Genomic DNA, 20,779 nt, shown 5'->3' with positions numbered 1-20,779 from the left:
ATTAAGGCAGGTTCCTGATAATCAGAAAAACAAAAAAAACATGACATGGCACAGAGTACCGTGAACGTTCTGGAAAATGGGGCTAGGTGTCACTTATTTGAATGAATACACAATTATAGAAACTATATTTTTTGGCTGTTTGATTTCCATTTGTTCCAATCATGTAGCGCCTCCTGAATATAACCAACTTTCCACAAATTGAGGGGGAGTTTGTCTGTCCTTGGTACAAGTTACAGGTCAAGAAATAGGTTTAAGGTACAATTCAAAACGATTATAGATATTACTTAGTTGCTCCTCCGCCAAGTTTCCTGCATCTCTCTGCCACTTTGGTTAATTTCAGGAACGCATGCATTCATATGAACATCATACAGTTTTTTGTTGTTTTTTGAAAAGAAAAAAAAAAAAAAAAAAAAAGCGACGACAAAAAAACTTGTATCTATACACCTGTCAACATGCCACTAAAAACATTGAATGTTTGTCTCAAAATCAAGTGTTCAAAAAAAAAAAAAAAAAAAAAAAAAAAAAAAAAAAAAAAAAAAAAAAAGGACTAGCAAATACAAACCCCAAAACATACAGATACGACTGATCCGAAAACACTTGAACAACGGTGTACAAACAAAAACTGAGACGAGCACAAGCTTTTATATTTTTGTATATATACACACACATACACCAGATTAGCATCCCCGTTCTTTTAGCTCTCAATTTTTTCCAGGTTGTAATTTACATGGTGCAAGACAAGAGAGTTATGGTGTTGGTTAATACAGTAGTTTATATGAGAGGAAGCAACAGAGAGAGCTCCAGCAACAGCTGCAGGAGAGAGGCAGAAAAGGGGTTTGATCAGGACAGGCGAGACACAGTGAGTTACTGTAAATGGGACGGGATGAGGCAGGACCTTTAACGGGAAAACTAAATGGGAGGCGAGAGGATGGGGAGTCCAACAGGGTTGAAACTGAAACAGCATGAGTACGACAGACCCTACCACCCCATCCCACCCCACCACAGAAAAAAAGTGAAACTTAGCTCTCCTGCAGTAGAAATAGAAAGATAAGCAGTTAAATGTTCATTTCTTGTTTTCTCTTTTTGTCGGTTTCTTGAAGATGCATTTTTCGTTTTGTTTTAGCATGTCGTTGGGGTCTTCTTGTTCCAAGCCTCGGTGTGGCTTTGTCACTCTTTAGGGCTAAAAAAAAAAAAAAAAAAAAAAAAAAAAAAAAAGAAAAGTAAAGGAAATGCAATAGGGCCACTTTGAATTAATGAATATTAAGTCTCATTCTAACTTCTGTTACTCTCTGTAGGATCTGACTCACCCACTCACCCACTCACCATGTGCTAAGATATGAGGTAGCAGAACTAATAATGGTGAAATTAGAGCTGGGCAATATATCGATATAGTGATATGAGACTAGATATCATCTTAGATTTTGGATATCGTAATCATGGCATACGTGTTGTCTTTTCCTGGTTTTAAAGACTACATTACAGTAAAGTGATGTCATTTTCTGAACTCACCAGACTGTTGTAACTGTTCTATTATTTGCCTTTACCACTTAGTCATTATATCTACATTACTGATGATTATTTATTTGAAAGTCTCATTGTGTAAATATTTTTGTGAAAGCACCAATAGTCAACACTACAAATTTTGTTGCGGCATCGATATCGTATTTGGTCAAAAATATCGTGATATCGGATTTTCTCCATATCGCCCACCCCTAGGTGAAATTTAAAACCCCACGTTGTCTTCAATTTTCCCTTTAATTTCATGTTGAGGTTTCTGAGATGGTCCTGCAAACATTACCTTAGTATTTGAAATAAAATGTAAATCTTAAATTTCTTTCATAATTATGTCAAATAAATCTTAATATGTCCATTTAATTGAATGGAAATGCATTCAAAGCAGACATCCTCTTGACAAACACTAACTGGAATAACAGTAAAAGTCCTTTTTAAAATCATATTTAGCTATGTCTCCTCACGTTTTACATTTCTAAAGTCCTTTTCTCACATCAATTCCCTCCACCTGGATATAAAGCATAGATGATGAATACTAAACGCTCTGATATCAGCAGGACATTCAGACCGGACAATATCAACTCTGTTTCAGAGGATTTGTCTTTATAATAAAAACGCCAGTGACTGGCAAACATTCCAAATGAAATATTTGTGATGAACCTGCTGGGCAACTTGCCCTTTACATAAATTTAAGTCAGAATAATTGAGGGACATGGCAGTTCCATGTTTCGAACAGTTGAGGTTTTGGATGCGTTTGAATAAATGCATGAATGCCATCTTGTGGTCTCGAATCACAACAAAGTCTCTTCAGAGCTCTTGCAGTTCTGAAGACTTTTTTAAGTGGTTAATTTTTTGACTGATGTTGCAATTCTCTTTTAACAGAACACGCTCATTTGCATCAATCTCTTTTCAACCTCTCCGGTGTGTTTCAGTCACTACAAGGCATGCTTGAATACGCCACCAACCGTCACCCTCAAATACTGTATGATTCACGCACAGGCCAAGAAAGACATCATTTAGCTTTTTATCATTCGGATGAACCGGTTCAGACTTATGACCAAAAGAACTGGCTTGATTTGTAGCTGCATCATTAGGTGAAGCGCTTATGGTGTATATCAAGGTATAGCTGGAAAGAAATATCTTCTAAAATATATTTCAGGTATTCATTTCTTGACCTATATCAGCAGAATCTTGGACTGCTGCGACTATGTGCGTTTGGCTGCGAGGTAACCGGCCTTTTCCACGTACCTGTGCGTCTCAGGAGCCCTGGTAGGTTTCCTGGAAACGAGCAGTTTCCGCATAGATCAGTTCCTTCAGCTTTTCCTTAGGAAGGTCATCCAGTTCCATGGAGAAAGTGAAGGGCTCCTCTGCTACCGGCTACACACAAAATATATTTTTTAAATAACACCCACACATTGTACAAACTTTCAACTCAAGCTGGAGAGCTATGCCCTTAAAACCTAGCTTTAAAAATAAGTCTTGGTGGTAAAATTGAGAAGTGCAATGTTGCAACAAGCTGCACAGTTATTAAACTTAAAAAGAGGCAGCTGCAGCTTATATAAAAGTTAGACTCTGAAACTGCTGCTGCCAAAGCTGGAGAGGCTTTATGCAACCTCAACAGTGCAGTAAAACGTTGAAATTGTGATCAGGACACTAACAATAAAAAAAGTAAAAACACAGTTATAAATTAAATTTAATAGAAGCTGTAATTTTGTAAAGCAACTTAAAGGCTATGAAACTGGAAAAACCAGTGAAGAAATCCAACATTTAGATTTCTACCAAACGGTACTAGGATTCAGTCTATGCTGACGTAACCTGAGATGTGTTTGCATTCTTTACACCCCCCCCCCCCTCTCCTCCAGGCCAAACCATAGAGCAAACTTAATACTAACTGCATTCCAAACAGCTAAGAGGCTTTTCGGGAAAACAAAGCAGGAAAAGGCTCACATATAAATCTTGGCTCATGGTTGAAAACAATGACAAACATGTTTGAATGAATAGACCCTTCTGCCTCCAACATTTGTGCAAATCTCAAAACTTGGCTGACTTGTATTTGCTCAGTTGGTGCAGATTGCGCTGTGGAGTAGTTTAAATACGGATAAGACTGAGAAGGCACTGTTTTTACAACTTAAATCTTAAGCCCTTATAAAAGGGCAAGAAAGAGTAACATTCCTCCATCTTGCAAGTTTTGTTTCAAATCAACAGGTTATTTTCACCGATTGCCTTGTGCTGCAGCAATAGTGGATTGATTCAGAAATGGGCCTGAATTGATGGCTCCATCTGTGCGTACCTCATCTGTGGGATCGTAGTACTGCTCCAGGTAAGGATGAGCCAGGGCCTCCTCAACGCTGATGCGCTTCACGGGGTTAAAGGTCAACATGCGTCCCAGCAGGTCCAGAGCTGCGTTAGATTCATCAAGAGCTCCAGTTAGTTCAGTTTGTTCAGTTGTGATCATTTTTATTTCACTGTCAAAATGTTTATTGGACTGACAATAAAAACAACCAAAGATGAATACTAAGGTATAAGGTCCCTAAAAGTTGTTTGGTGCTTTATCTATGTAAATTCCCTGAAGAAAATAGTATTGCTAGTGATCAAAATACTGCTAGTAGCTGTCAAGAAAGCGCTCACTAGGAACCGGGGTAAGGAAACACCACTAAGGAAGAACCGATGGCCAAAAATTGTGGAAGAAATCTTTTCAATGGAAAGACTGACAGACAAACTGAGACTACAAGAAGCACAACTGGACAGAAAATGGGAAAAATACAGACACTGGACTAGAACAATAGTTAACAGAAACATTACACTCCAAGGTTGTGAAATGTGAAAGCAATCCCCAAGGCGATTTTCTTTCGTTTCATTTGCTAGTGTTACTGAGTTTGTTGTTTCATCTGTGAATTTAATGTCAATAAAAGATTTATGTGGGGAAAAAAAACAAAGATAGCAGGTGTGAGTTAAACATGGAGCTAACTAATGCTGTTTGCACTGTAGCTGTTAGCGTCTGTCCCCCCCTCCCTTCCACATCCGCTCGTCAGCAGCACGAGCTTGCGTATAAGGCCGGTTACACACTGCCTGCGTGGTGTGAGCGTGGCGTTTCTGTTGCGGGGCGGCTGCGTGGATTTTTCTATGTCTTCACACACCAGAAACGTGTCTGATGCGGTGCTGCTGCTGCTAGCCTTGTCTGGACATGTATGTTTCCCATTGATAAAATAAAATACCATGTTAAAACATAAATATATACGGATTTCATTACAGCAAAGACAACGTCGGCAGTATTGATGGCAAAATAGGCTACAAAATATTTAGTTCTGTATTGATAGGACCTGTGAAATATTAGAAAATCAATATTTTTTTAAATTACATTTATATCTGGATTTTTATCAAAACCTAGAGACTTTCAAACATCAACAGGTCATTTATCAATATGCATTTGTGTCTAAATGACATATAAACATCTTTTCCTATTCTATTTTGCCTGGAAACGCCTCAACACGCTTGTGTGTCGCGTGAAAAATAGGCGTCGGTTTTATTTCTAGCAGGCAGTGTGTAAGCTCTAACCTGTTAACATGGGGAGCCGAAATATAAACGGAGACGCCACGCAGCTGACACGCTCACGCCACGCAGCCAGCGTGTAACCGGCCAAAGCACTGATCTCCCACAGAAGCCTGACTTGGGTAGCGCGCCGTGCATGGCGGCAGAGATCAGTTAGCCAGTGGGAGCACCGTTGTCGTTGTTAGCTCGCAGCTAGCATTGCGCCGCTCTATGCACGGGAAATTCTGGAGCCGTAGATAGAACTACAAGTGATGCGTACTGTAGCACGATACCAACAATCTCTCTGTCAAGGCAGATCGTGGAGACATTTTTATCATTCACAATCTAATATTGTCATGTGCACACAGTATTTTCAAAATGATTGACTTATTTTCATTCACTGTATAGAATTGATTTTTCACTGTCACACAAAGCTAAATAACCATACTGTGTTGAAATAATTTTAATAGATTTTGAATATATATTAATGCTAGGACAATTTTACAATGTGATATTATATTACTTCACTGGATGTTCTTGTTTGAAGCTCTGAACTTTACTTTCTCCTTCACGCTTATTGTGAATGTAAACATTAGCTCGTGCAACAAACGGCTGTGTACAGATAATCCGACAAAAGGATTATTAAAAGCCTGTTAGATAATTGTTCTTCAGGTTTATAGGAGGTAGGATGTGGCGTTTCAGCGTCAGTTACAGGAGACCATAAACACTTTGTTGCTAGGGCTGCACTGTACGAGGAAAATATGCAAAGTCTTTTTTGAATATCACGATAACATTACTTGCGATAAATATATTGAAGTGTACTCAGTTCTGCTGCTTTCAGTATTCTGCTAAAATACAACAAACTGCTTATTGAATTTAAAACAAATGAAAAGGAAATAATTTCCAACATTCTTTTAATGAACAGAACAAATTAAATATTGAATGGAATATAAAAAGGCAGCACTAAAAAAAGAACCAAAGTTACATTTTAAAGTGCAGTTTTCTGCTGATATTCTCGTTCAACTAACTCAAAATATCTCTGAGTGTTTATTGCGGCGGATGATATCGCGGTAACGATAAAACGATATATTGTGCAGCCCTATTTGTTGCTCCATCTTGTCACACTGATCATAACAGTTAGTAAAGAACCAGCACAGTCCTCTGACCTGCGAGTTTATTTTCACAGCCACCAGTATGTGAGTTAGCGTTAACTACACAGCAGCATCTGCTGCTAACTATGGGCCATACAAAGGTTGTTTTAAATTTTTCATTTGAAATATATACTTCTTAATTTCTCCCCTTACATTCCAGGTTTACAAATGAATAATGCTGTGCGTTGCCATACCTTTTGAGTCCGCCTTGTAGAGACTCTCCCAGGGGATCCTGGGTTTATGAGGCAGGGACTGCAGGTAGTTCCTTGCCTTCATGTTGATAATGCAGTTCAGATCATCTTGAGAAGGAGAGCCAAGGACGCCTACACACAGTAAGAGTGAGGGACATATTTCAATATGGCTACTCAACTGATGGTGAAGACGTGGCTGTTAATCTGGTGAAAACCTTCTTGAATGCCATCGAAACAAAGGTTGCGCGCCACATTTTCAGCTCAATCACATCTCACTTTAGTTACTTGAAACTGTGAATTTTACTTTTCAAAACGTTGAGTTACTTAAGTAAAGAATACTGAAAAGATTATATGTACACGCTGTTTGAATTGGTTGTAATTTAAAGCATAGCTGGGCAAACAAAGAAGAAATCAGAGTGGATGCAAACGCGAAAGTCCTGCAAATAAAAATAGTTGATGAACGTCCTCGGTGCTTCAAATGAGGGAAAACTCACCCAGTATGTGGTTGAGCTGGTCCAAGTAGTGTTTCCCGGGGAAGATAGGCCTGTTGGACAACATCTCAGCCAGGATGCAGCCCACTGACCAGATGTCAATGGACTTGGAGTAGCCCTGGGACACAAACGCACACACAGTACATATAGTCAACAAACTAAGAAGCTTTCCAGTCCAATACAGAATCCACACCAGTTCCTCACAGACCTACCTTTGAGTTGAGCATGATTTCTGGAGCCCTGTACCAACGCGTGGCCACATACTCGGTCAAGAAACCTGTGTGGTCGTGCTCGGGGTCGGCTATCCGTGCCAGGCCAAAGTCACAGATCTGAGGAGAACACGGTCAGAGACTTCATATTTATACCGGTTAAGCCCCACACCCCAAATCGAAAGTTGTTTGTATTTATATATATATATATATATATATATATATATATATATATATATATATATATATATATATATATATATATATATATATATATATATATATATATATATATATAAAAAGTACACACAACATACCACAGACAGAAGGGTACACCCAAACACAAAAAACATACAGACACACTGTCCATCACATAGTACACAGAGGGAACATACAAAACATACATACATACACACACAGACACAAAGATAGTTATACACAATACTTAGAATATATATATATATATATATCATATCATAGGAATAAAGTCACAGATGTAACGTATAGCTGTATAAGCATAATAAGGGAGAGGACTGTATCACAAAGCAGCTGCAACACGTGCTGCCTTTGTTCTTCACTCCTCCCACATGATCAACTAATCCAGGGATTGATGGTTGGCTGCTGAGAGTTCACAAGTGTTTTCCGAAGCTGAACAACAAGGCAAAGAGAACCCGATGGCTCATAGCGATACGTTTTTAGTAGCTTGTTTTAGGTTTTTGAACACTGACAAATCACTGCAGAAACAAAATGTCGAAAGAGTCGAATTGGTCTCTGATGGAACAAACTGAGCAGCCATGACTCTGAAGGAAAATAAATTTTGGATGGATGTTCACAGCTCTTAGGGCCTTTTAATAGTTGTACGTCATTATCGTATGATGCTTAAAAAGGCGCTTTTCTTCTAACTTGTATTTCCCAGAATCCATTATAGCAACCCCCAGTGAATTAATTGGGCATCAAGCAGTTCCATTTAGTTAACATTCTGTAGATACATTTTCCCATGTATTAAAAAAGCAGTGGATGTAAATTATTCTGTATCTTTCAGTCATCCCAAATACATTGATCAACTACATATTACAAGTTATTCAGTTTGGAAATATGAGTATTCATCACTGTAGAGGTGGAGAAAGAAGCAACAATACTATAGGGTTGCCAGGGCCACGCCCCTTACACATTGAACATTCTGCAGCTATTGTGGTAAGGAAAATGCATTTAGATGGTTAAAATGTACGGACACCTAACTGGCCAATACATGTTAGTAATTTAGATAGTTTAGATCCTCATTAATACACTCCAGAAGTATTTCACGTTTGGCTACTTAGTTGCTTAAATAACAAACACACACTGTATCACAATCCAACTGTGAGTAATGTAATATCTGCAAATAAGTATCTGCAAATACCAATATTAGTATTATATTTTGAAATTCAACCGTTCGTTGCACAGTAAGAGCCATGGCAAGCAAGTTAGCCTCATTACTAGCCGTTGGCATAAACAAGGAGTTGTGGTATTTTTCTTTTTTTTTTATGCAAATGAAATGTACAAAAGCCATGGATCAACAATGTTTTTATGTTTCCTTGATGCATCCAAAGCTTTTGACCGTGTTAATCACGGTAAATTGTTTATTAAATTACGAGAGCGAGGGGTCCCTCCGTACCTAATACGTATCTTGCATTATTGGTACTCCCATCAAACAATGCAAGCTAGATGGCGCAAGATTACATCAGATCCTTTCCCAATTACCAACGGGGTTAGACAAGGTGGAATATTGTCGCCTGTTCTTTTTAATTTGTATATGGATGATCTTTCTAGGACATTAGAAGTGTGTAAAACTGGTTGTATGGTGGGAGATAGGCGTATTGATCATCTGATGTATGCAGATGATTTAATTGTTATGTCTCCTTATAGTGCTGGCCTACAACAATTGCTTAGTGTCTGTTCAAACTATGGACTACAGTATGACATCAAATTCAATGCAAAAAAAGAGTGTTGTAATGATTGTCAGAACTAAGGAGGACGGGAAGCTATGCTTTCCGTCTTTTTATTTGACAGGGCAAGAGCTAAATGTAGTTACTAAAACAAAATATTTGGGCCACATTATTAGGGATGATTTTTGTGATGATGAGGACATACAGCGCCAGTGTTGTAAATTATATGGACAGGCAAATATGTTGGCACGTAAATTTCATATGTGTACTGAAGAAGTTAAAACGTCTCTTTTTAGAGCATACTGTACACCACTTTATACAGCTCACCTATGGTGCAGCTATAGTAAAGCAAAGATAAATAAGATAAAGGTAGCATACAATGATGCATTTAGAATTTTGTTGAAGTATCCAAGATGGACCAGTGCTAGTCATTTGTTTGTGACGAGTAATGTTCCCATCTTCCATGCTGTGCTGAGGAATTTTATGTACAAATTTAGGTGCCGATTAACAGAGTCAAAGAATACAATTTTAACTGCCTTAACTAACCCTGCACTTAGTGATACCAGATTTACTTCCAAACTCTGGAAACACTGGCATACGCATTTGCATATGTTCTAAGTATTGTGTATAACTATCTTTGTGTCTGTGTATGTATGTATGTATGTATGTATGTATGTATGTATGTATGTATGTATGTATGTATGTATGTATGTATGTTCCCTCTGTGTACTATGTGATGGACAGTGTGTCTGTATGTTTTTTGTGTTTGGGTGTACCCTTCTGTCTGTGGTATGTTGTGTGTACTTTTATATTTGGACCTTTAGTCTGTAAATAAAGTTATTATTAATAAAGTTATTATTAGGGCTCAGGTCAATCCATCACCCATAGCCAACATTCTTGAGATTCTTTTTTTTTTTTTTTTCCCATCAATCTTTTTGAGAGCTGTAACTTGCAACTGTTACCAATATTTAAATAAACATAATGGTTCTTGTGTTAAAATCCTCTTTTTAACTTTTGTCTCTCAAAAATGAACCAGTTACCATGTTTGAACTTTGAATCACAGGGAATGTTACACCGATACTAGATTTACAACATATTAATGCAAAGTATTGTGGTGCTGCAGATACGTATCGGCCTACAAATCATATCCTACAAACTAAAAGAAAATCTTTGTTTGGTACAGATCCTAGCAATTTTTAAAAATAGAATATCACAAATGCAATATCAGTCAAAATAATCGCAATTAGATATTTTTCCTCGTATCGTGCAGCGATAGTGTGTGTGTGTGTGTGTGTGTGTGTGTGTGTGTGTGTGTGTGTGTGTGTGTGTGTGTGTGTGTGTGTGTGTGTGTGAGCTGACCTTGAGGTCGCAGGTGGTGTTGATGAGCAGGTTGGAGGGCTTGAGGTCACGGTGCAACACGTTGGCCGAGTGAATGTACTTGAGGCCTCGCAGGATCTGGTAGAGGAAATAGCAGACGTGGTCGTTGCTCAGCCTCTGGGTCTTCAGCAGCTTGTACAGGTCCGTCTCCATCAGAGTCTGCACGATGTAGCTGGGAGGACGCACGGGTCAAGGAGGACAACAAAGAGGGCCGACAGTATCCACTGACACCGGGAGACAGGGTTTCCTTTAGGATTTTTTTTTGAAACGGAACTGACACTATTTGTTCACACACACAATGAGGCATTATTTTAGTATTTTTTTAGTCACTATATAGGCCAACTTTGAGCTTGACATATAGGCTAAGCAATCTGTAGCAAATAACAATAAACCCACCATTAATTACATTATCTTAATGCAGTGTAACTACTTCAGCATGTAAATAATGCACCTAAAATACAAACGTTCTCCGACATGCACTCTAACAATGCAGCCCTATTTCTGATATTGTGGGGGGCAGAAATGTTGCCGTAGGGGGCCGCCACGGCCAAATCAACAGAGGAAACACTGGGAGAAACATAAAGACTACTCTGAAAGTGATTTTGAGTGTGTCCTAAATTATTCAACAACATAAGTTGAATCAAATCAAACCAAGAGTGGCTGAACCATACTTGATATTACATTTGCCTTGTGAAAACCTATATTTGTTTCGGCCTTCAGGTTCTGGGCACAATAACTTCTCTGTCATGTTTTCTATTACAGTATATCTTGTATAGAAAACTGAGGCTAAACTTTAGTCAGGTTGGTCAAATAGGCACAATAATAGTGGTGCAATAATTCTGTTCCTCAAATAATACATGACCAACATTTACCAACACAGCAACTATGGGCTAGTGTGTCATTTGAGATATTCTATATTCTATCTATGAACACATCTGGCACACAGTCACAAGGGGCCCAGTAGTCCAGAGGAGTCTAAAACATTAGCAAGAATAGTAAGAAATGTCCTTCGGCTGACTTTTGCCATATTATTAGAGCATTCCATTTTTTTGAGTAGCTCGAGGAATGGCAACGTCGGTCAGTCAGTGAGTCCACCACTTTGGTCCAGACTGAAATATCTCAAAAACTATTAGATGAACTTGTACAAAAACATTCATGGTTCCTAGAGGATAAATGACTTTAGTTTAATAACTTTGGTATTCCCGATTTACTTCTCGCATCACTATCAGGTCAACATTTCAATCCGTCCAGTACTTTGATTTCTGACCAAAAACCTACAAAACTAACTAATAACATTCCCATCAGCCTCAGCTGTACTTTATGTTTAGAGCCAATTCGAATGTGAGCAGGCTATCACACTAAACTAAGATATACCATGGTAAACATACCTACTAAACATAAGCACTTAAGCATGCTTATGTTAGAATTTTGCTCAAAGCAGCCCTGTGCCTAACAGCCTTACAGAGCCACTGGCATGGCTGTTGACTCTTTGTCTTGTTAATGTAAGCGACCCGAGAGGGCAATGTTCCTACCAGCTGATCTACATACAGAATAGAACCACTTAGTGGTGTTGGTGCCGTCCCTGAATTTGGTTACATCTGCCCAGATTAGGATTCACCAAGTCAGCAACGAAGTGGAGCAACTAAAGAGATCAACCAAGAAAACCAGACACATAAAAATAAAAAGGACATCACACATTTCCTTTCCGCTGTTTTAACTGGACAAAGCAGCTTTTCACAGAGGAACTGCCGGGGTAGCAGCAGCAACTCACTGACCGGCCGTGCCTACAGCCCACTGCTAGCTGCTCTGCAAATCACTACTGTGGCTGAGGCTGAATAATGTGGGCAAATGATAAGAGCAGATATGTTAAATCAAAACTAGTCAAGATACTGATTAGTTTTAGATGGTGGTAGATAAACAGCTCGACTTGGTAAAGCTGACATTACATGTTCGTAAAGTAATTAGCAACATTTGTGCATAGACATTACAGAGAATTTCCTATATTTTTAACTGTAGAATAAGGTCATCTACATTTCTTTAAATGTCTTTCGCACTAAAGCTGGGGTAGGCAAAACAACTGCCAGAATTTAAAAATGCAGCCGCCCTCCTGCAGCTCTCCCCTCTCTGTCCTAAGCCGCTCCCACCAGGCCAGCACGGGCCCATGCCTCACACAGAAACTTGTAGAAGTAATAGTCATTCATTTCAATCATCCCTGTCACTACCCGATGGAAGTCGAGTGCAGATGTGAGTTGTGCATGCGTCACTTGCGACAATGACGCTCCCCCTCCTCACCAGCCCCACGCCGGTAGGCTAGACCAGATTTCATGCAGATCTGTTTTGCTGTTAGCAACATAATAATGAGATAGGCACATTACATAGCAGTAATTGATTGTTAAGCGTAAGGAATCACATGTTCACGGCATGATCCCCTATGTCAGTTCTAGATTAGAGGCGGAAGTAGCCGACAAGAACCTGCTAACGAGAGACTTCTGTAATGTCAATACAATAAAAATGGACTTACATAACTAAGTTCGTTCACAGCTAGCTACAAGTTAGCAATCAAACACAACAAAAGCGGTCACTTGAATGGTGTTTTGAGCTAACGTTAGCAATCAAACAATCATAGCAGATAGCAGATAGCTAAAACTTTTGGCAGATCTGGATCCCTTGGCGTTATGCCGTAAACCGTTTAAATCTGAGCATGCGCAACTTACATCTGCACTCGGCTCACATCGGGTAGTGACAGTCCCAATTGTGATTGTGATCCTGATGCCATTATATGGCGACAATTCTATGAGAATTACTGTCCTGTTATCTTTGCAAACTTGTGGGCCTGAAAAGCATACCGTGACATACTGTGATTTACGTTCATTTTTATGAATAAAATATGTGCCAATAGACCTTTTGGGTTTGTAAACAGCAATGACATGTTTTGTGGGCGGAGCCTAACTGGTTGCAGAAGGTGATAGTCACAGTGGCACATATCGTTTTTCCAACACAATTTAGATTAAACCATGGCCACTGTAGCCTCGACAGCTGTGTTTGTTCAAAGAATTTACCGTTTATCAGACCAAAATCTAGACAAAAGCCTTTGGCTACAGTTAGCAGAAGGCTAAACTATTGGCAACCTTTTTAGCTGCATCTCTGAAACGCTTTGCCGATATTGATGCACGTTATATTGTGTTAATTGTCAGACTCTCTCTTTTTTGGATAAGTCAATCTTCTTTTTTGGGTTGCTTTGCAGTGAGGCAGTTGTTGCCAATGCTGGAATAGCAACTTTCTCTGCAGTATTTTCGGCCATTGAATAAGGCTTTCATCATCTTCAGGTATGTGCACACGCAGCTACATTTGTAGAACAGCCAATAGGAACGCTCTCTCTCTGAAATGACCGGATTGGCCAAAGTCCCTTGACATGGGCTAGATTTTTAAAGACTGAAAACAGAGCCAAGACGAGGTGCAGAAGTCTAGTTTTCTCTCAGTCCACTTGAATTACAATATGCTAAAAAGTTATTTTGTAATGTTTGCCCAATGATGGAAAACAAAAACTGCCTAAGCCAGCTTTAACTTTGGTTCCAACGTCTTCTAGACAATGCTATTAAACAACAAATATCACAATTGTACAAACAGTAACTCAGTAACACCCAGCACCTTAAAACTATTTTACTGCTATTAATATTTAGCTGAAAAAGTAGCTTGTCTAGCCATAAAGGCCATGAGAAACATAACGGTCATAGTTTTTCTCCTTATTAACGATTACCCTGAACTCTTGGTTAACCCGAGATTATAGTGACTGAAAGCTGGATAAATATCTCCGTGTTTATTTGTTTGGCGTGGTCACAGCTGAAATCTCATTCTCCAACACACTTAAAATGGAAATGCAAAGCTCTTGCAATAAAGTTACTGTCCACGGTTTTCTTACAGGTTCTTGAATGCAACATCACCAGATGTTTAAATTAGCACCTTTTGAGTGATACACTTATAGTAGGAGCAGCACTAAAAAAAAAAGATAATGCTTTAAACTGTCAAAAGTTTAGGATTGAACTACTTTTTCTAATAATAATGATAATAATAATAATAATTTGGTTCAATCTAAGTTCAGGGAATAAGGAACATTCGCATTAGCAGCCTGCATACAAATGCAGCGAGACCCTTCATGTAAGCATTAAAGGATACACATCCCTCATGTTGTCAAGGTGTCGTGCCCTGAGAATGTCGTTGATGCCGATGATATTCTCATGGTGGAAACGCAGCAGGATCTTGATTTCCCTCAGTGTGCGCTGGCAGTACGTCTGGTGCTCAAATGGGCTGATTTTCTTGATGGCTACGCGCTGGCTCGTCACGTTGTCCATAGCAGAGCTGGATAGGGAGGATGTGGAAAGAAGCACAAAAAGGGTCTCATATTACACACTGTACAATTCACACACACACAATGACGTTATCAGTAACTGGCCTAATACTAAACTCCAAAAGGGCGTTGCAGACTGTCTCGCTGCCAGGATGCACACGTGACACATCTTTTTGCTGCGATATGTTGTGAAGTACTGTAGGTGTATGCCCGAGTGTAGGTGCAGTGTGGTGTAGGTGTAGAGTACATGGAGGCTGAGAGGAGATGTGAATGGTTGCGTTTCTGGGACCCTTGAATTTACTGTCCCTTTGTGTTGAAAAAAATCCATGTATACACACTCAGCCTCAACAGGAACAATAGTTACATCACATCTTCCCTATTGGTGAAAGACGGTTTTCTTGTTGCACAACGCACCACATAAATGCACATGCATAAACTGGGCAAGCTCACATGCTTTTGTACCATCTTTAATGGCTGAAATACTGTGACATGAACAAACCACCCTGGATGTACACATTAGTAATAATCACAGCTGTGAAAAAACAGCTGTACACCTGGACAATGATGAACATGCAGTTTTGAAGATGGTATAAATTACAGGATTAAACTATAATTGGTTTTCTTTCACTGTACTAACCAGTGGGTGTTGACAATGTTTACAAACACCAAATGCTGCCACCGTGGAATCACATCCCCATGATGACACTAACAAAATAACACTGTGCTGACACACCGCCGTTTGAAAATGACAGTGATCTACACGGCGTGTCTTATTGAGATGGAGTTGTTGCACTGCTCTCATGCTACCATCCACTTTGCACTGACACGCAATGCTGTCACATCTGATCCTGTTCACAGTTCAGCCTCGATTGCGATGACTTGGCATTGATGTCAAGTGCAACAGGGTTGCTTAACATGTCCACACAGGGTTGTAGATCACATACAGCGATAACAAGAGGAAAGGCCTCGCTACAACTGACAAATTCCCACTCGCATCCTCTGCAGCAGTTTTGCTGCAGGCTCAATGTTTATCAGTCAGAATTCAAGTAGAGATAAATGTGGTTGTGAGACTAATGCCGCAGGACGTATAAAACGACTTTAGCAATAACCACCTCAAATGTGCGGTCAAATGCAGTCTGCAAAAGATTTCTCCTGATAGCAAAGGTCCTGCGCAATCACTCCCAATTATGTTTCCTGTAATAGCCACGCCTGTAGCTTGTCAGCTAACCTGCTAAACATAACAGGGGCTGCCTTCAGGTTATAACGTCTGAATGTTGGGCAGCAGTTTAAAACGCATACATCGACACCGCACTCTCAATTAATGGACAACGCTTGTTGAATACAATTGCTAGAGTTAGCTGGCTAACAGTATTTGCTAACAAACAGCTTATGTTAGCTAACGTTAGCACTTTTGACTTGAACACTACGGTGGCCCAACAGAGACGACAAACACAACTTACCAAACCATTCCGTACGCCCCCTCCCCGATGTAGGACAGGTTCGTGTAGCGGGGGCCCACATCAAAAATCTGGCCCTTAACAGACTCGGCCTTGGGACCCGCAGCTGCGGGCGCTCCATCCTGCGCCACCGTGCCAGCCGCCCCGGCAGCAGCAGCAGCGCTGTTGGAGCCTGCGGCCCCGACCGCTGCGGTGCTGCTCGAATCCGCCATTCTTCCTCTCCAAACCGCTCCTGCTCGGTCAGTATGATTCGCCGAAGGACCGCCGCCGCTTTCAGTACGTTTTTAACGTTTGTGCGCGGCTTTAACCGAACGGATTGTTTAATTTACGGAGCAAAGCGACTGGATCAGGGCCCTCTCTACTACTGGAGTGTAAATGGATTTCGTGCGCGAGCACGGATTTGGTCTCTCGGTCTCAGCGCGGAGCGTAAAATGCGCGTGCAAAACTACGGTAATACAGGAGCGTTAGAAATGCTTACTGGGGTGACTTGTTTGGGCGGAGTCGCGTCAGTTGGCTAGAGGCGCCGCCTGTTCCGCTCCATTGTTACAGCGAAACAAGCGCAATCTGCAAAATAAACATGCAACAGCAGCCACGAGTGGGCGTGCCGAAATATGTTGCATGCTGCCTGTTGTGAGCGTCCATGGTTGTGACAGTCAAGAAAAATATACTTTATGATCAAGCCATTTTATCGATTTGTTTTGTCGTTACACACCTGTATACGACCCACTAACGTAATGTTATACTTTTTTGTTTACATGTATAAGGACTTAACTGTTTTCCACGAATACCATTATACAACTAATTACAGCCTTACATTTTAGACATTCATGTATGAGAAACCCGTTATTATAATTGTGGACTTTCACCTAAAAGGCCTGTGCGTCATTAGCATTACACCATAACAGATATTGAGATAGGTATTTGTTATCATTTGATATGTCTACGGTAGTTTGTATTTAACTTTTTACAAATTATTTACATTGTGAAATCATACGTCCTTTATTTTTCATATTTGTGGAAGTGCATTTCTTGACGTAATAGTCTGTAATACGTTATACATGTAACATATATGGGATCAGTTTTAATCCATCTATCCATTTATTTATTTATTATTTGCAAAACAAGTTCACCAAAAAAATCCTTGATTCTTATCACCCAGGAAACGAGTGCGACGGCTGTAACCACACCCCTTTTGCTGACGTCACCGCGTCGGGCGGTGCCTATCATGGGCGGTGCACTTCCTGGTTACTTAGTGCTGCATGTTGTGGTTGTTACTATTGATGTCTCAAGGAATGGTACATTTCCTCCTGCGGCGACACTGGATCGGCCAGATTCGTCTAGCGCTTACTCTTTTCGGACTCCCATGCACCGTCTGCACCCCTGGAGTTAGGTATGGACAGTAACGTTACTTATAAAGTAAATTAAACTTTAACTTGAAGCTGTGACTATTTTACATTTCAGGACAGTTTCGGCTTTAAGTTTAATCAAAAGTAACGTTAGACATATGTGCTGCAGTAGCTATATCTGTCATTGATCACTGCCAGGCGATATGATTAAATATTACAGAATATATAACCATTATAGCTAACTGTTTTTATATCTGTGTATATGATTAACATTGCTTACGAGTATAGTCAAGCTTTATTTCCATTTATTACCATATTAATATGAAATGTGGGGACATGCCGCCGGGACCATGCTGCTGCAGCGAAGGTAGAGTGAGGCGTAGCCTTAACCGGATTTCCATGTCTCATACTTCTTCCCCACGCAGACCTGCCATCTCCTGCTCATCTTCTCACCCTTTCAGGACCAGTCAAACCACCAGACCCATCAGTACCAGTTTCTGTAACCTTTACACGACTAGTGTCCAGACAATGCCATCTTCAGCAGCGCCTCATGTCAAGTCCAGATGCCTCGAGTACCCAGGGTCAAAAATCCAGCGCTTCCTCGTGCCTGATGACAAGGTGGACTGGAGTCAGAACTGGCCGCAGTATAATCCAGTCAGCTACACCGACCCTTCAGTTTTAAATAAGCCAGCATGGGCGGATCCTGATATTGGGTGAGCAACACATTATGTTATTTAAAGTTCATCAAGTTAGATAAACTAGGGCTGGGCGATATGGAGAAAATCAAATATCACAATATTTTTGACCAAATACCTCGATATCGATTCCCGCAACGATATTCTAGTGTTGACTATCGGTGCTTTCACAAAATATTTACACAATGAGATTTTTGATAAATAATCATCAGTAATGTAGATATAATGACTAAGTGGGTAAAGGCAAATAATAGAACAGTTACAACAGTCTGGTAAGTTCAGAAAATGACATCACTTTACTGTAATGCAGTCTTTAAAACCAGGAAAAGACACTTATGCCATATTACAATATTCAAAGACGATAGCTAGTCTCATATCACGATATCGATATAGTATCAATATATTGCCCAGCTCTAAGATAGACTTAGGCCTGTAGTGCACATTGAATGAATTGTAAATGTAGAGACTTTCTGATTGTCATACTTGCTCTTTGTTTTCAAAGGTCAGCTGAAGTTTATATATGATGACCATTGCTTGTTTCGCAGCTCTTTCTCTCCAAAGTTCAACACTGTGGATGGGGCTGTGGATAGGACAAGCTTTGACGGCAGCTACAAAATAGAAGAGGGAAAGCCACTGTAAGTTATCGAATAATACCACAAAATATTTGTTCTTAAACTCTCAGTTGGATTGTATTTTTTGCACAAAACAAGCAGTTAGTTCACATCTACATTCAGTGAGTTTTCAAGCCTTGACGGGTAGAGAGCAGACTCCAAAAGAAAGTCACAGTAACAAGACTTTGTAAACCAGTTCATCCATTTCGGGTGGCAAACACTTTCCTAATGTTACTTTCACATATAGCAGGAGCTAAAGTATTCAATTGGAAGGTCTACAATGTGTGCTCTTTACTAAAGAGTTTTCTGTTTTGTATAATATTCTTATCTGCCCATAAATATGTTAGCAAATTTGCTTTTTACTCGTGTAGAAATCCTCATGGACGCACAGGGGTGACTGGTAGAGGTTTGCTGGGAAGATGGGGACCCAATCACGCAGCAGATCCCATTGTCACCAGGTAACTTTTTCTTTACTCTACACATGGATGAAGATACTTGCCATAACAACCATAATTCCTTACTCAATTTAGTTACATAAAGAATGATTTAAACGGGGCAAAACTCAGAGAATAACTTACGGTTCTTCCAAAACATATCACCGTAACATAACAGTTATCCGTCTTGTCAAAAAGATGGAGTTGCTCAACTACCAAAGAACTAGTACACTTTTTTGCAGCTTTTCATTAATGTCTGACCACCTGATGTATTGTCACTGTTTGGCAGATGGAAAGTAGATGCCACAGGAGAAAAGATATATCACTCAGTCTCCAAGCTGCCTATTCTGCAATTTGTGTCCATCAAGAGGAAAGACTGCGGGGAGTGGGCCATTCCCGGGGTTGGTGGCTTCTACATTTCTTTTTCAAGCTTTATTGACATAGGTGTGGCTTCCATGATAATGCTCTCAGCTATTCAAGAATGTTCAGGGCCAACACAAATAAATAAATCAAAGCCAAGACATGGAGGGGTTTGAGTGGTTTTGGGTATGTAAGATGTCATGATCTTTGGACTTGTTTATTTGCGTGCATGTGTTTGTTTTGTAGGGGATGGTAGATCCAGGGGAGCAGGTCTCTCTCACGCTGCAGCGGGAGTTCTCAGAAGAAGCCTTGAACACGCTGGCCATTCCGCCATCGGAGAGAGCAAAAATCAGTGAACGCATCAATAAACTCTTCAAATCGACAGGGTTTCAGGTCCGTAATTGACACGCACTCACAAGACAACAACAACCAGTCAACAAAGGCTTCTATGAGGAAAACCATAATATATTTTCTTCTTATTTAGGTCTATAAAGGCTATGTGGATGATCCTAGAAACACTGACAATGCTTGGATGGAGACGGTGGCTGTCAACTTTCATGATGACTCAGGTATCAATAAGCAGAAAGAAAGTTCTTGGTTTTTCCTTTTCAATTGTCACTTTAAAAACAGAAAGAAAAAAGGTTTGCACTTTAGAAATCCACTAAGTATTTTTAGAAACTTGTTATAGTTCTAGAGACATTTTTCTCTCCGGGTGCAACAAAACCGGGTTTCTGTAGGGCCATGACATATCTTTATGGTTACCGCAGGCAACAGCGTGAGCGAGCTGCCGCTCCAAGCTGGCGATGACGCAGGACAAGTCCAGTGGGTTGACGTTGACTCGTCCTTCCTGCTCTATGCGAGTCATTCCCATTTCCTGGAGCTAGTTTCCAAAGAGAGAAAAGCTCACTGGTAACCAAGGGCGACCGACTCTACTTGGACATGACGATGAAGGAAACCTTAAGAGCCTTGTTGCTCTCCGTGTGCTAAGGATGCATGACACCTAACCTAAATCTAAACATAGTTATTGTAGTTGTAATACTGAAAACCTAATATGCCCCCATATATATATATATATATATATATATATATATATATATATATATATATATATATATATATATATATATATATATATATATATATTATG

General features: G+C 39.9%; 2 protein-coding genes across 3 annotated transcripts; one reads left to right on the top strand and one right to left on the bottom strand.

Annotated features, from left to right (window-relative positions):
• Positions 1 to 505: 505 nt before the first annotated feature.
• Positions 506 to 16,602, bottom strand: mapk3 (mitogen-activated protein kinase 3). Its single transcript, XM_028599289.1, has 9 exons — positions 16,190 to 16,602; positions 14,558 to 14,740; positions 10,367 to 10,556; positions 7,086 to 7,202; positions 6,877 to 6,991; positions 6,386 to 6,514; positions 3,803 to 3,912; positions 2,761 to 2,889; positions 506 to 1,180 (listed from the first exon to the last, which is right to left on the bottom strand). The coding sequence occupies exons 1-8, from the start codon at positions 16,396 to 16,398 to the stop codon at positions 2,770 to 2,772; spliced, it is 1,173 nt and encodes a 390-aa protein (XP_028455090.1). The 5' UTR covers positions 16,399 to 16,602; the 3' UTR covers positions 506 to 1,180; positions 2,761 to 2,769.
• On the top strand, positions 16,205 to 20,684 carry nudt9 (nudix (nucleoside diphosphate linked moiety X)-type motif 9). 2 transcript variants are annotated; one of them, XM_028599291.1, is made up of 9 exons: positions 16,205 to 16,425; positions 17,346 to 17,576; positions 17,994 to 18,245; positions 18,773 to 18,862; positions 19,210 to 19,296; positions 19,562 to 19,673; positions 19,879 to 20,025; positions 20,117 to 20,201; positions 20,400 to 20,684. In XM_028599291.1, exons 2-9 carry the CDS (start codon positions 17,446 to 17,448, stop codon positions 20,543 to 20,545), a joined length of 1,050 nt encoding a protein of 349 aa, XP_028455092.1. In that variant the 5' UTR covers positions 16,205 to 16,425; positions 17,346 to 17,445; the 3' UTR covers positions 20,546 to 20,684. The 2 variants fall into 2 exon arrangements, with proteins under 2 accessions (XP_028455092.1, XP_028455091.1); XM_028599290.1 differs by having other exon boundaries at positions 16,207 to 16,425; positions 17,958 to 18,245.
• Positions 20,685 to 20,779: the final 95 nt, after the last annotated feature.

Source organism: Perca flavescens, chromosome 15, assembly GCF_004354835.1.
Source record: "Perca flavescens isolate YP-PL-M2 chromosome 15, PFLA_1.0, whole genome shotgun sequence".
NCBI classification, from domain to species: domain Eukaryota; kingdom Metazoa; phylum Chordata; class Actinopteri; order Perciformes; family Percidae; genus Perca; species Perca flavescens.
This window is presented reverse-complemented; position numbering and strand designations above follow the sequence as displayed.

Bases quoted from the DNA above. Each gene is read 5' to 3' on its own strand.
- mapk3 (XM_028599289.1), bottom strand. From the start codon at position 16,398: ATGGCGGATTCGAGCAGCACCGCAGCGGTCGGGGCCGCAGGCTCCAAC. The intron at 14,741-16,189 runs GTAAGTTGTGTT...CTCCCTATCCAG, and splicing joins GGGGCGTACGGAATGGTTTG to CTCTGCTATGGACAACGTGA. The intron at 6,515-6,876 runs GTGAGTTTTCCC...TACTGTGTGTAG, and splicing joins CCAGCTCAACCACATACTGG to GCGTCCTTGGCTCTCCTTCT.
- nudt9 (XM_028599290.1), top strand. From the start codon at position 17,446: ATGTTGTGGTTGTTACTATTGATGTCTCAAGGAATGGTACATTTCCTC. The intron at 18,863-19,209 runs GTAAGTTATCGA...TTACTCGTGTAG, and splicing joins ATAGAAGAGGGAAAGCCACT to AAATCCTCATGGACGCACAG. The intron at 19,297-19,561 runs GTAACTTTTTCT...ACTGTTTGGCAG, and splicing joins GCAGATCCCATTGTCACCAG to ATGGAAAGTAGATGCCACAG.